The sequence below is a fragment of the Bubalus kerabau genome, chromosome 2 (assembly GCF_029407905.1).
Source record: "Bubalus kerabau isolate K-KA32 ecotype Philippines breed swamp buffalo chromosome 2, PCC_UOA_SB_1v2, whole genome shotgun sequence".
NCBI classification, from domain to species: Eukaryota; Metazoa; Chordata; class Mammalia; order Artiodactyla; family Bovidae; genus Bubalus; species Bubalus kerabau.
In genome coordinates this window covers 180,430,276-180,444,761 of record NC_073625.1, presented here as the reverse complement: position 1 = coordinate 180,444,761, position 14,486 = coordinate 180,430,276, and the positions used below count along the sequence as shown (strand labels likewise).

Sequence of the window (14,486 nt, the reverse complement as noted above, 5' to 3'; positions counted from 1 at the left end):
ACACAGTCTCTCCCATTGTCAACACCCCCAGGCAGAGTGCTCCACTTGTCACAGGTGAGAAACCTACACTAATCCATCATTATCACCAAGGTCCTTAGTGCGGGTTCACTCTGGATGCTATGGGTTTAGACAGATTTATAATGATAGGCACCCCTCCCCATTTAATTTCTTACAGAGGAATTTCACTGCCTGAAAAATCCTCTCACATTTTTACTTTATAATTTCAAAAACCTATATGAAGAGACCCCCTCTAAAGGATATAATTTAGAGCTAAAGTGTTAGGAGCACTATACCGGAAGACCAGTCAGCCACAAAGGTTAAACAACGACATGACATTTGTTGATTAGGAAAGGAATGTGCGTGGCCCACACTGTTCTCTGTAGATGGGACTTTGCGATGCCACACATTCATCCACGTCTTCCTTCTTTCTCTTCTTCTTTCTCACCAGTCACAGCTACAAAGCCCACTCTGTGTGTCAGGCCCTGTGCAGTGAGAGGCAGCTCATATGCAAGCACTGCTTTCAAAAGAATTCAAAGGTGTAGGGATCAATTCCAGGTGCTCCAGGGCCTTTGACAGTTCCCTGATCTGTTTGAGTATGCTTGGGTGGTTTTGACCCATGGCTCTCAACTTTGGCTGCTCCTCAGACCCACCTGGGCAGCCAGGCCTGACTTTATGGACCTGTGACCTGTGCACGGGCCCCCACGCTCAACAGGGCCCATGCTCAGTTTAATGCTCTGCCACCATAATCTTAAAATTCTTAATAAATTTTGAACAGCGAGTCCCGCATTTTCATTTTGCACCAGGCCCTGCAAATTATGTAGCTGATCCTGTGGGCTGCTTTTAAATATGTCCATGCCCAGGCTGCACCCAGACCAACTAGTAAGAATTCCTGCAGGTGGGATCCAGGCCCCTGTGTTTTGTAAGCTCTCTGGGGGGGGGGGGGGTTGCTGTGGGAAGCCATCCTTGAGAACGGCTTGTATAAAACAGAAGTCCTCAACTTCTGGGGTTTACATGTATGTTGTGAGGAATAATAAATTCACCCAGGGTGCTTTTACAAACTCCCAGACTGATGTGTAGAAATAGATAAATATTCTGATTCCTAAATATTCTAATCTTGCCTAATGCCGTTTGTCTACAAGATAGTCCCACCGTGTTTGCTGTTCCCTTGTTACTGTTTCATTGTGACAGTAACTGCCTTTGAATGCTTAGGACCCTGCACGGTTGGGGCACAGTGGTCCCTGCGTGGGACTTCCCCCAGCTCTCTTCCTGGTGGCACTGCTAACTGAATACACCTTCTGAGAGGTGATGTGACAGGAAAAGGTATGAACTATGCACAGCATCCCTAACTGCCTCACAGTTGTGGGGTCTGAGGCATGTTTTCCTTGTGCCTCAGTTTCTTTATTAGTAAAATGGGCATAATAATACCCAACTTATAAACGGGTTGTGAGAATTAATGAGATAAGACACACAAAAAACCCAGCACTGTGCCTGGCATATAGGCGGTCAAAATATATCGGTGTACTATCTCCCCCAAGAAGAAATATTAGCATGTTTTCCCCTCACTCTGAACTATGTCTTTTTACTAAAAGAAAATAGAATTCATTAGTACAATAATAGGAAAGAAATACTGATATTCTTCAGTATGTATACTTATTAAATATGCATATATATTCATTCAGTTCATAGCTATTGAATACCTACTAGATCAAGGTGTCAGAGAATTGAATGCATATATATCTATGCACAGGCACCCATGTATATACATGCAAACCTTGTCTCCTAAGTTAGGAGTCTTTACCACTAGCAGGCTTTCCCACTAGTGCTACCTTGGAAGCCCTTGATCAAAGTGGAAAGTGTAAAAAAAAATTAGAATAAGCATGAGGAGGAGGAGAAGAAAGAGAAAGTACAACTAAATAAAACCCGGTAAACAGGAGGGGCGTTCTCATGCCCTTGGACAATCTCTGAATCCAACAAGAAAAAGGTTACCTCTTCTTTTCTGGTAAAAACTCAGCTAAAGAAAAACCACAGAGTTTTAATTCCAAGAGCCCTCACACCTCACTGTTGACCTTGATACCAAAGACAGTCTCTCCACTTCTACTGGGGAATTGCACATGACTTCACATATGGCTCAGCTGGTAAAGAATCTGCGCATGCAATGCAGGAGACCTGGGTTCAATCCCTGGCTCGGGAAGATTCCCTGGTGAAGGGAAAGGCTACCCACTCCAGTATTCTAGCCATGGAGAATTCCATGGACTGTATAGTCCATGGGGTTGCAAAGAGTTGGACATGACTGAGCAACTTTCACATTCACATATATAGAGACACAGCCATATATACAATATATGCAAACATGCATATAGACACACATGTATATGCACGCATACACACATATATGTATACATACATATACATACACACAAATATGTACATATGCAAGCACACACATATATGACAAGTAGTTATTATTCAATACTTTTCTTTAAATTTTACTCAAACTGAAAAATCAATGCTTATTGTAACAATTTAAACAACAGAAAAGCAACTAATTTAAGTTTACTAATCCATACTCCCCCATTCCTATTCCCACCATTCCAGTGTAACCAAATTTTAAACAATTTGAAATTGAAAATAAATTTGCTATGAATTTTTTCCATAATGTTTTTTGGCATACACACACAGATCTCAACCTGGGCTTATTCTACAGGCCACATTCTTAACTTTCTCTTCTTTTCTGTCTCACTTAGCAATATAATGTGGACATCTTTTTGAAGTCAGTAAATCTCATTCATCTATTAGTCTTCAGTAGCTCATAGCATTCTGCAGTATGGCGGTTCTCTTTTTAACCATTCCCCTGGTTATGGGCATATGGTGTTTGACGTTAAAGGAGATGCTGCAGTAAACATTCTTTTATAAAAATGTTAATACTGGTACTTCTACTTATTTTGGATAGGACAGAGATAGAGCCTCCAGCAGTTTATAACCCAAGGATGGGCAAAGCCAAACAAACAATAATAAATGTGATGCCCCAGCTTCTATTGCATGCCTACCACATACCAGGCAATGCAGTGGGTGCAAGGTGCGGATATGAATGGGACTTGGTCTGACCTCAAGCAGTATGATCATGTATCAAAACCAGCATTACACATGCTGTCTATCTTAAGTTCATTGAAATCTTCCTAATGGTGCTTAAGACAACCTCTACTCCAGCCTTAGGAGTCTTAAAAAGTCCCATTGACTCTGGAGCAGCTTTACATCCAAAGCCCTTTCGTGCAGCTTCCTTCCAATCCATGCAGCAGAAAATACAAAAAAAAAAAAGTCCCATCTAAATCACAGATGTTAACTTGCTTTCGTAATTCGGCCAGTAATTTATCTGATCGCTCACAGTTTGCTCCATCATCGTCTTCCAGAAGCTGAAAGTGACAAAGAAATTTCTCCTGGCAGAAAGACATGTTTCTTCTATCAGGCCTTTGACACCCATCTTTGTGATGCACTTATAAGTAGATTCTAAACTGCTTCACATGACGGCACCGAAGTTACAAAACCAAGTTAAATCATAACTTTTGAAAGCACGTGAACAAGATTCAACAGATTTTTTAAGCAGCTGTGAAATAGCATCACCAGAATTGTTTTTACTCCTGGTGATTTTACTACACAAATGTTTAAATGCTGCAGAACCCATGGAGGTGCGCTGCTTGTGTCTACTTGAAAAAGCCACTTTCTGTTCAGCTGCCAGGAGTGCAGGTAGCTGCCAGCTTCCCACCGCAGTGCCTTCAGGATCTACCTTAGCTTTCCCGCAGGGCCCAACTCTTTCTGGCAAAACCCCAGCCAGTGACAGAGCCAGTGGGATGCTAGGGTAGGGTCTTTTTGGGATGGGCACTCTTTATTCTGGAGCTCCGCATTGGGTTGGATGAAGCTGTCAGGTCTGCACTGCAGTTTGGGCCTCTCCTGCATTGTAATCTGGGGCTTGAGCAATCCTGCTTCCTCTCCCCTTTATCCTGCAGAGTCTGCTAACTTCCCTTCCTAACTCCTCAGTGTCTGCTTCTTAGGGACCCAATAAACATAAACACTTTCAGGGCAATGTAGGAACATAAACACTATACATCTCATTCAGAGGACTGGAGGACCTGAACATGTCCCTAGCCCCTGGACATTCTTATACTAGGCCCTGCTAAAAATGAATTATGTTTCTGCCACAGTGAAACTGACCATTTCATCTCAATTGTTCAGCTGGGATACAAATGAAAATCTAAACGTGAGGAAAAATAAACCCATATAGAGTCTGTAATTTCACTTCAGTTACCCAAGCTGTCTAAAATCCAAGGTAAAGAGTGTATTTGGGTATTTCTTCTGTGTTTGCCATGAACTGCTAAGAGCCAGGCCGTCACAGTTATAATGAGAGGTCACCCTTTCCTTTTTGCCACTTTAATCACCATTCCACTTGGAGCACCATTGTTCCTGGTAAGCTGCCTCCCCTCATGGCAGCACAGGATGAGGAGAAAGCGGGTTATAATTGCATTCTTTTTGCAGGAGAGTTTGGAGAGGTGTACAAGGGGCGTTTGAAACTTCCAGGCAAGAGGGAAATCTATGTGGCCATTAAGACGCTGAAGGCTGGGTACTCAGAGAAGCAGCGACGGGACTTTCTGAGTGAGGCGAGCATCATGGGGCAGTTTGACCATCCCAACATCATTCGCCTGGAGGGTGTGGTCACCAAGAGCCGGCCGGTCATGATCATCACGGAGTTCATGGAGAATGGCGCTTTGGATTCGTTTCTCAGGGTAAGAACTGCTCAGCTTACCTTTACCCTTCAGAGTAAAAACACAGAGGATGCTGGTGCTGGTGGGAGCTGGGGGACCGTGGTGGGCTGGGAAGAAGCGTCCACGCGAGGACCACCTGCACTTAGGAATCCCTGATGAAATACAGATAGGCATTGGAGGTGTTAGCAAGGTTAACAGATTTGTTTCTAAAAAGAAAGAACAAAGCAGAGCACGTGGACCCCTCCATAGAAGGATGGCACAGAGCCAGGCCTCGATGAGTAAGAATGAACAGAGGACAGAGGATGGCCATTGGCATCCGTATGAATCATGGAGATTGAAGAGACTCCCAGCTGCTCTGCTGTCCTGCGTGATTCATGCAGACATCGGTGGCCATCCCTGCCTTTTCCCCAGCACAGCCGCCCTTCCATTCAGCTCTCTTCATTTGCAGTTCAGAAATAAAACACATTGCCCTTGTCTGACGCCTGGGCCACCTGGCCTCTGAGGAGGTGCTTCTGGGCAGGACACGGGAACAGTGTGTCACAAGTGTCCACAAGTCTTTTCTGGGCTTGATGGAGAGCTGTGGCGCCCACCCAGCCTGGAGCAGGGATGGGGGCCCCAAAGGCCTATAGCCGAGAGATCTACAAAGGACCATCGTCAGAATGCCCAAATGCAGCCACAATAGAGGCACTTTCATTTCTATGGGGCATCTCAGAGCTACTCAGAGAGGGCTTGTATGAGTGTGGCCATAGTGCTTACGTCTAGGGGATAGAAGCTGTCTAACCACAGGCCATGGAGCAAGGCCTGCCTCAGACCAAAGGCTTAGGTGGGGAGCCTGGGAGCAAGAGGGTACAGGGGCAAGGCCCCTGAGCAAGGGCTTCAGGGTAATACCAAGTAGCTGGCTATGCATGTTATCAAAGCTACCAAACAGTAGCTATGACTTCAGATCAAAGGACTATTCATTGAAACATTCACCAGGAGTCAGTCATTGAAGCATTCACCAGGTGACTGCTCTGACCGTGCCCTGTGCTGGGAACTGGGCCTATACTGATGAGAGAGAGATTGCTTTAATGCCATGAAACAAATCACCCCAAACTTCAGTGACTTAGCACAATAGCAATTTAGTTTGCTCATAAGTCTGTAATTTGGGTAGGCACCTCTCTATTCCATGTGTTGTCAGCAGGGGCAGCTCAAGGGCTAAGATCTGGAATCACCCAAAGACTCATTTACTCATCTGTCTCATAGTTGATGCTGGGTGTCAGCTGGCATCTCTCCACCTGGCCATCTCTGGCTTCCTCACAGCAAGCTGGGTCCTCAGAACAAGCATCCTGAGCACAGAAGGTAGAAGCTGTATCAGTTCTGTAACCTAGCCTGAACAGTCACATAGCATCCTTCAACCATGGTGATGAACTCCCCCAGATTCATGGAGAGGAAGCACTCCCCACATTTTGATGGGTACTTTAACCTGATGTCTTCTTACACATAAGGGATGAGAAGTCCTGCCATGTCCATCATAGAGAATACAACCTGAAGAGATGCCCCTGCCCCCCAGGACCTTCATGCTGGAAGCTTCCAGTAATCATCTGTCTGGATTGTACTTTTTGTTTCTATGCATGAAGCACAGAGGTGTCACATATGTGATGATGGGCTTCTCTGGTGGCTCAGACGGTAAAGAATCTGCCTGCAACGCAGGAGACCTGGGTTCCATCCCTGGGTTGGGAAGATCCCCTGGAGAAGGAAATGGCAACCCACTCCAGTATTCTTGCCTGGAGAATCCCATGGACGGAGGAGCCTGGCAGGCTCCAATCCCTGGGGTGACTTTTTGTTTCCACGCATGAAGGACAGAGGTATCACATATAGTAGAACTGAAACCTTTTTGAGAAAGCCAGGGATGGCTTCAAAGAGGAGAGAGAACTTCTCTAATGTTGAAGAAGGAGGAATTTGCCAGACAGCAGATAGGCTGACAGAACAGTAGAGCTGCGTATTCAGAGGCTGAAGTCAGGGTGGCCTGTTCGGTAATCTGTCAGCAGTTGCACGGTGGCTCTGAAGCCCAGAAGTAGAGTTTAGGGGCTTCCCTGTGGACAGGAAGCTGGGGACTTGTCTAGAAGCTGCACTTGTACATACTGAAGCTTCCTTTGCAGGGGGAGCACATGCTTTATGCTCGTCTGGGTCAATAGGCAGTAGTGGCTTTTGTTTGGCAGAGTGGGGGGCAGATGATATAGGTGATGGGACCCATGTACTTGTCATGGTACAGTCTCTTTGAGGGTGTGGGATATACTTTGTATGACCCCAGCACCTAACACAGTGAGCACCGAGTAGAGGGTAGTGGAATGAAAGACCATTTCTAGAGCAAAAGCAGTTGGTTGTGGCATGATTGATGGAGCATCCTGAGTGTACACGGATCTCTTGTCCTTGTCACCAGACCTCTTGTGTCACAATGGGGCATGGACCATGCTCCCCTGGGGGCATTCCTTCATGATCAGATTGCTCATGCAGACAGTCAAATAAACATGAATAGGTGGTAATGTTAGAAGAAGAAGTATCTTCTGGAACCAGCCTCCAGACCAATTCAGGAGTCATTTATTTCCCACAAGTCACCTGTCGGTGCTTCTCAGAGACTCTTAACACAACCTGGGAACTGAGATCAGATTCTCTCCTGGGAACATGCAGGGGAGCAAAGTGATTCATTCTCAGGAGCCTGCAAAAAGTCAGAACTCTGCGCTGCTCTGCACACACCTATTTCCATTTGCGGGGCACAGGACATGGGGGCAAGTTGGATACCAGTTATTTTTCATGATGATGCAGCCTAGGCAGTGAGAGAAAAGCTCAAGATGAGAGAGAAGCACAGGGAAATGGAGGGGAAAGATGGCAGAAAGGGAGCGGCCAGAGCAGGCAGCGCCAGGAGGGGAGGGAAATGAAGCGTGTCCAACTCCCTGCGCGGTGTAGAGGCAGGTAATCTATAAATCTAATTTCAGCCTTACTACCAGACCCTGGAGCATAGCAGCATTAATTGATGTATCTGCTGCTTGATAAAATTGAAAAGTGGGTCATCAGTTCAGTTCTGCAGGGTCCATCTTCTGGGAGGTAGTATAATTTTAGGATCTCCATTCACAGAAGAAAGGAAAAGGGTCCGACTTCAATTTATGCACCTGTTCTCTCCTCCTCCAACCCCACAAAGGGGCCCCTTCACACCAGATGTAGTAGCTTTGGATTGTGGCCATGCCTGCAGCTCTGAGTCAGGGTCTCAGAGCCTTTGAGCATCAATGGTCCAGTGACGACATCAGACACCGCTTCTCACAGTCCACTCAAAGCTCCTCTCTCATCGCAGGACTTAGAACCCTTCACATTATGGAGGGATTGGAAACATTGTTATTATTTAACCATACATTCAGTGGGGTCATAATTATCCATATTTTTTAAAAATATGCTATGGATTAGGTAGCATGCAAATCTATAATTAAATATTTCCTTCTTGGCACTCAGACTCAGGGCATTCAATCTGGTTGCTCCTCCATCATCTTAGGAATGCCTAAGGAATGCCATCTCAATGCCTTATGCCCTAGCCAAGAAGGTTAGCCTGCTCTGTAAGGCCTTCATGGCTAAAGCAAGGCTTTGTGGTTATTGCTGGTGCATTCACAGATGGCCGTAACTGGGAAACTCTTAAAAGTCACTGAGCAATGTCAGTTGGGGGCATTTATCATTCATGGGATGCTCATTCATAGGCTGGAGCTAGATGACAGCAAGCCAGTTGTCAGGGAGAGAATCCCAGATTGCAAGTTCTGAGACCAAGGCCCTGCTTTAGGCTCTGTTATGAGTCACCGCGTGGCCTTGAGCAAGTCTGTTAACTCAATTTCCTAATCTATAAACTAAAGGCATTGAGCTGGATGGTCTTGAAAGGGTTCTTTCAGGTAAAAAAAAAATCTATGATTCATTCTCTTCAAACAAATCAAATAAGGGTTTCATTTCCTGAAGTGGGTTTGTCAATGAAAGTTGAAATACCTAAATCCTTCCTGTCTAATAAAAGGGCCAGCAAGTGGCTTCAGTGAATTTGCAGAAAAGCAATTTCAGCAGAAAGCATTTTGTGAAGGGAAGAAAGTTTAAATCACTTCACCCAGCCTTTATTTCTTCTATAAACTGTTTTTACCATGTTCTCAGCATGGAACCAGATCCTTTCCTGGAGTTCTAAGAAATCTGGGCTTTTTTTTTTTTTTTTTTCCTTTCTTGTTTATCTTTGTATGTTGATGTTCATTATCTCTGGAAGTTCTTTTGTGGAAGTTTATATCAATGAACTGAATATAAAACAGCTGGACATGTAAGAAAAACTTAATATTCATACCTATAAGTTTCACCAAGATTATGAACTCAACTGGTGTGACTGTCTTATCATAGTATGTGATTTCCCTGCAGATCTTAAAGAAAAAGTATTGCAGAGTTAGCATCAGTTCAGTTCAGTTGCTCAGTCGTGTCTGATTCTTTGTGACCCCATGGACTGCAGCACGCCAGGCTTTCCTGTCCATCCCCAACTCCCGGAGCATGCTCAAACTCATGTCCATCGAGGTAGTGATGCCATCCAACCATCTCATCCTCTGTTGTCCCCTCTTCCTCCTCCTTTCAATCTTTCCCAGCATCAGGGTCTTTTCCAATGAGTCAGTTCTTTGCATCAGGTGGCCAAAGTATTGGAGTTTCAGCTTCAGCATCAGCCCTTCCAATGAATATTCAGGACTGATTCCCTTTAGGTGGGAAAAGGCATTGAAAAGGAATTAGAAAAGATTCAGATTAGTGTAGCATATTTGTGGTTCATGGCTCTCCTTTCTATTTCTATGGCCATCGCAGACATCATTCATCAATCATAGCTCTTCTTCCTACAAAGCTTATACACAGACTTTTCCACACAGGCAGTCATTCCCAATCGATCAAAGATGGAATGTCAGTGGAGAAGCAATTTGTTGTTTGGACTTAGATTTTTTTTAATAAATGAATATCACACAGAATGACTTAAGGCTGATCACTTAAACTTTCTGGACTTCTTTCATCTTCTTTATAAAAACAAAGTAACATCGCCTGCCTTACCTACTCCACAGGACCAGTGTTAAGGATGAAAACATATTCTATGAAGTATGACTTTCCATACAAAAACCAAGGAAGGGAAGAAGTCAGAGTTTATAGATGAATGATCCTAACTTCAGGCCTCTGTTATTAGGTCCTACTGCAGTTTGGGTAGTAGGATGTGAGGGTCGGCAGTGGCCTGCTGCAGGGTCGGGGGCACTGAGTGCCGAAGTGCATGCATGGGACCTTTTGAAGGAGGTCACCATTAACTTCATTACCTCCACCGTAGTTTGGCCTCAGGTCAAACAACATGGAAGGAACACAGCCCACCCCCCCCGCCCCCCCATCAAGAGAAAATTGTATTAAAGATTTACTGAACACAGCCCTGCCCATCAGAACAAGACCCAGTTTCCCCCTCAGTAAGTCTCTCCCATCAGGAAGATTCCATAAGCCTCTTGTCATTATCCATCAGAAGGCAGACAGAATGAAAACCACAATCACAGAAAACTAACCAAACTGATCACATGGACAACAGCCTTGTCTAACTCAATGAAGCTATGACCCGTGCTGTGTGGGGCCACCTAAGATGGATGGGTCATGGTGGAGAATTCTGACAAAACGTGGTCCACTGGAAAAGGGAATGGCAAACCACTTCAGTTTTCTTGCCTTGAGAGCCCCATGAACAGCATGAAAAGGCTGATAGGACACTGAAAGATGAACTCCCCAGGTCGGTAGGTGCCCAATATGCTATGAGAGATCAGTGAAGAAATAACTCCAGAAAGAAGGAAGAGACAGAGCCAAATCGAAAACAACACCCAGTTGTGGATGTGACTGGTGAGGGAAGTAAAGTCCAATGCATTAAAGAACAATATTTCATAGGAACCTGGAATGTTAGGTCCATGAATCAAGGCAAATTGTAAGTGCTCACACAGGACATGGCAAGAGTGAACGTTGACATTTTAGGAATCTGAACTAAAATGGACTGGATTGGGTGAAATTTAACTAATATGACCATTATATCTACTACTGTGGGCAAAAATCCCTTAGAAGAAACAGTAGCCATCATAGTCAACAAAAGAGTCCAAAATACAGTACTTGGATGCAATCTCAAAAACAACAGAATGATCTCTGTTTGTTTCCAAGGCAAACCATTCAATATCACACTAATCCAAGTCTATGCCCCAACCAGTAATGCTGAAGAAATTGAAATTGAATGGTTGAAGACTTACAAGACCTTCTAGAACTAACACCCAAAGAAAAGGTTCTTTTCCTTATAGGGGACTTGAATACAAAAATAGGAAGTCAAGAGATACCTGGAGTAACAGGCAAATTTGCCTTTGGAGTACAAAATGAAGCAGGTCAAAGGCTAATAGAGTTTTGCCAAGAGAATGCACTCGTCATAGCAAATACCCTCTTCCAGCAACACAAGAAAAGACTACACATGGACATCACCAGATGGTCAATACGAAAATCAGATTGATTATATTCTTTGCAGCCAAAGATAGAGAAGCTCTATATAGCCAGCAAAAACAAGTCTAGGAGCTGACTGTGGCTCAGATCATGAACTCCTTATTGCCAAATTCAGACTTATATTGAAGAAAGTAAGGAAAACCACTAGATGATTCAGGTATGACCTAAATCATATCCCTGACGATTATATAGTGGAAGTAACAAATAGATTCAAGGGATTCTGATAGAGTGCCTGGAGAACTATGGATGGAGGTTCATGACATTGTACAAGAGGCAGTGATCAAGATCATCCACAAGAAAAAGAAATGCAGAAAGGCAAAATGGTTGTTTGAGGAGGCCTTACAAATAGCTGAGAAAAGAAGACAGGCTAAAGGCAAAGGAGAAAAGGAAAGGTATATCTATTTGAATGCAGAGTTCCAAAGAATAGTGAGGAGAGATATGAAAGCCTTGCTTAGTGATCAATGCAAAGAAATAAAGGAAAACAATAGAATGTAAAAGACTAGAGATCTCTTCAAGAAAAATAGAGATATTAAGGGAACATTTCATGCAAAGATGGGCTCAATAAAGAACAGAAATGGTATGGACCTAACAGAAGCAGAAGATATTAAGAGGTGGCAAGAATACACAGACGAACTATACAAAAAATATCTTCATGACCCAGATAACCACAATGGTGTGATCACTGACCTAGAGCCAGACATCCCAGAATGTGAAGTCAAGTGGGCCTTAGGAAGCATCACTACAAACAAAGCTAGTGGAGGTGATGGAAATTTGAGCTGTTTCAAATCCTAAAAGACGATGCTATGAAAGTGTTGTACCCAATATGCCAGCAAATTTGAAAAACTCAGCAGTGGCCACAGGACTGGAAAAGGTCAGTTTTCATTCCAATCCTAAAGACAGGCAATGCCAAAGAATGTTCAAATTACCACACAATTGCAGTCATCTCACACACTAGCAAAGTAATGCTCAAAATTCTCCAAGCCAGGCTTCAACAGTACATGAACCATGAACTTCCAGATGTTCAAGATGCTGGATTTAGAAAAGGCAGAGGAACCAGACATTAAATTGCCAACATCTGTTGGATCATTGAAAAAGTGAGAGAGTTCCAGAAAAACATCTGCTTTATTGACTATGCCAAAGCCTTTGATTGTGTGGATCACGACAAACTGTGGAAAATTCTTCAAGAGATGGGAATACCAGACCACCTGACCTGCCTCCTGAGAAATCTGTATACAGGTCAGCAAGCAACAGGTAGAACTGGACATGGAACATCAGACTGATTCCAAATTGGGAAAGGAGTCGGTCAAGGCTGTATGTTGTCACCCTGCTTATTTAACTTATATGCAGAGTACATCATGAGAAACGCTGGGCTGGAAGAAGCACAAGCTGGAATCAAGATAGCTGGGAAAAATATCAATAACCTCAGATATGCAGATGACACCACCCTTATGGCAGAAAGCGAAGAAGAACTAAAGAGCCTCTTGATGAAAATGAAAGAGGAGGGTGAAAAAGTTGGCTTAAAACTCAACATTCAGAAAATGAAGATCATGGCATCTGGTCCCATCACTTCATGGCAAATAGATGGGGAAACTATGGAAACAGTGAAAGACTTTATTTTCTTGGGTTCCAAAATCCCTGCAGATGGTGTCTGCAGCCATGAAATTAAAAGATGCTTGCTCCTTTGAAGAAAAGTTATGATCAACCTAGACAGCATATTAAAAAGCAGAGACATTACTTTGCCAACAAAGGTCCATCTAGTCAAAGCCATGGTTTTTCCAGTAGTCGTGTATGGATGTGAGAGTTGAACTATAAAGAAAACTAAGTGCTGAAGAATTGATGCTTTTGAACTGTGGTGTTGGAGAAGACCCTTAAGAGTCCCTTGGACTGCAAGGAGATCCAATCAGTCCATCCTAAAGGAAATCAGTTCTGAATATTCGTTGGAAGAGCTGATGCTGAAGCTGAAACTTCAATATTTTGACCACCTGATGTGAAGAACTGACTCATTAGAAAAGACCCTGATGCTGGGAATGATTGAAGGTGGGAAGAGAAGGGAATGACAGAGGATGCAATGGTTGGATGGCATCACCAACTTGATGGACATGAGTTTGAGCAAGCTCCAGGAGTTGGTGATAGACAAGGAAGCCTGGCGTGCTGCAGTCCATGGGCTTGCAAAGAGTCAGACACGACTGAGCAACTGAACTGACTGACTGACTGACAGTTTGGGTGGGTGTGCCAACCTGCTGAACTCTGAATTCTCAGCGAACTAGGATCTCTGAGGACAGTGATTCTAAGATATCTGCCCCACACACCAAAGAGGCCAGGAAGAACCTACAGTCTTGGCCTGAGGTGTCTTCCGTGTCTCTCGCCAGGCACCTGGGGTTCATGGGAGAGCTGGTTAGTAAGACATTATGGCCTTACTGATAATGTCAGCAATAGTGACTGCTATCACTTCCCTGGTGGCTCAGAGGTTAAAGCGTCTGCCTCCAATGCGGGAGACCCGGGTTCGATCCCTGGGTCAGGAAGATCCCCTGGAGAAGGAAATGGTAAGCCACTCCAGTATTCTTGCCTGGAGAATCCCATGGACAGAGAAACCTGGTAGGCTACAGTCCACAGGGTCGCAAAGAGTCGGACACAGCTGAGCAACTTCACTATACACTATATCTTACTATTCATGAGGCACTGAGCCAATCCCTCCATATGTATTATCTCATTTAACCTTGAATCTCAAATCTAAAGAAAAGAGATTCACTGTACTCTTATTTTACAGATGTGGTAATCACTGCTCTGGCGGTTAAATAACCTACCCAAGGGTATGCAGCCAGTGAGAAATGGAGCTCAGACCCACCATGATCTGTCTGGCTCCAAAGCCTGGACTTTTAACCATTTCTTGTTGTTTGTTGACACCAGAATCTGTAAGATGACTGATCTAAATATTCCAATCAGAAAATGAAGCAGCTCAGTGAAGTCTTTAATGACTTAAAGTGGAAACACAGACACAAATCTGCAAATGCTTTCAATGCTGCTCTTGGCAGAACTGCTTCCAGCTGCCATCAGTGCCCTCCCCAACATCTGTCTGCAAGTGGGCTTCTGTAGGGAGACATTTATTTTTAACCACATTGTTGTCTCCACTTACAAAGGAGAAGTAACAAACTGAATTGAAAAAAATCGACCCTTGTGGCTCGTGGCTGAAATACATTTCCTAATATACGAAAGTTGCAT

General features: G+C 44.0%; 1 protein-coding gene across 1 annotated transcript in view; it reads left to right on the top strand.

The window, feature by feature from the left end:
* EPHB1 (EPH receptor B1) overlaps positions 1-14,486 on the top strand; it is a 462,131-nt gene that overhangs the window by 392,193 nt on the left and 55,452 nt on the right. Inside the window, exon 11 of the mRNA XM_055569620.1 lies at positions 4,528-4,775. Coding sequence (XP_055425595.1) covers positions 4,528-4,775 — 248 coding nt within the window. The remainder of the gene's footprint in view (positions 1-4,527; positions 4,776-14,486) is intronic.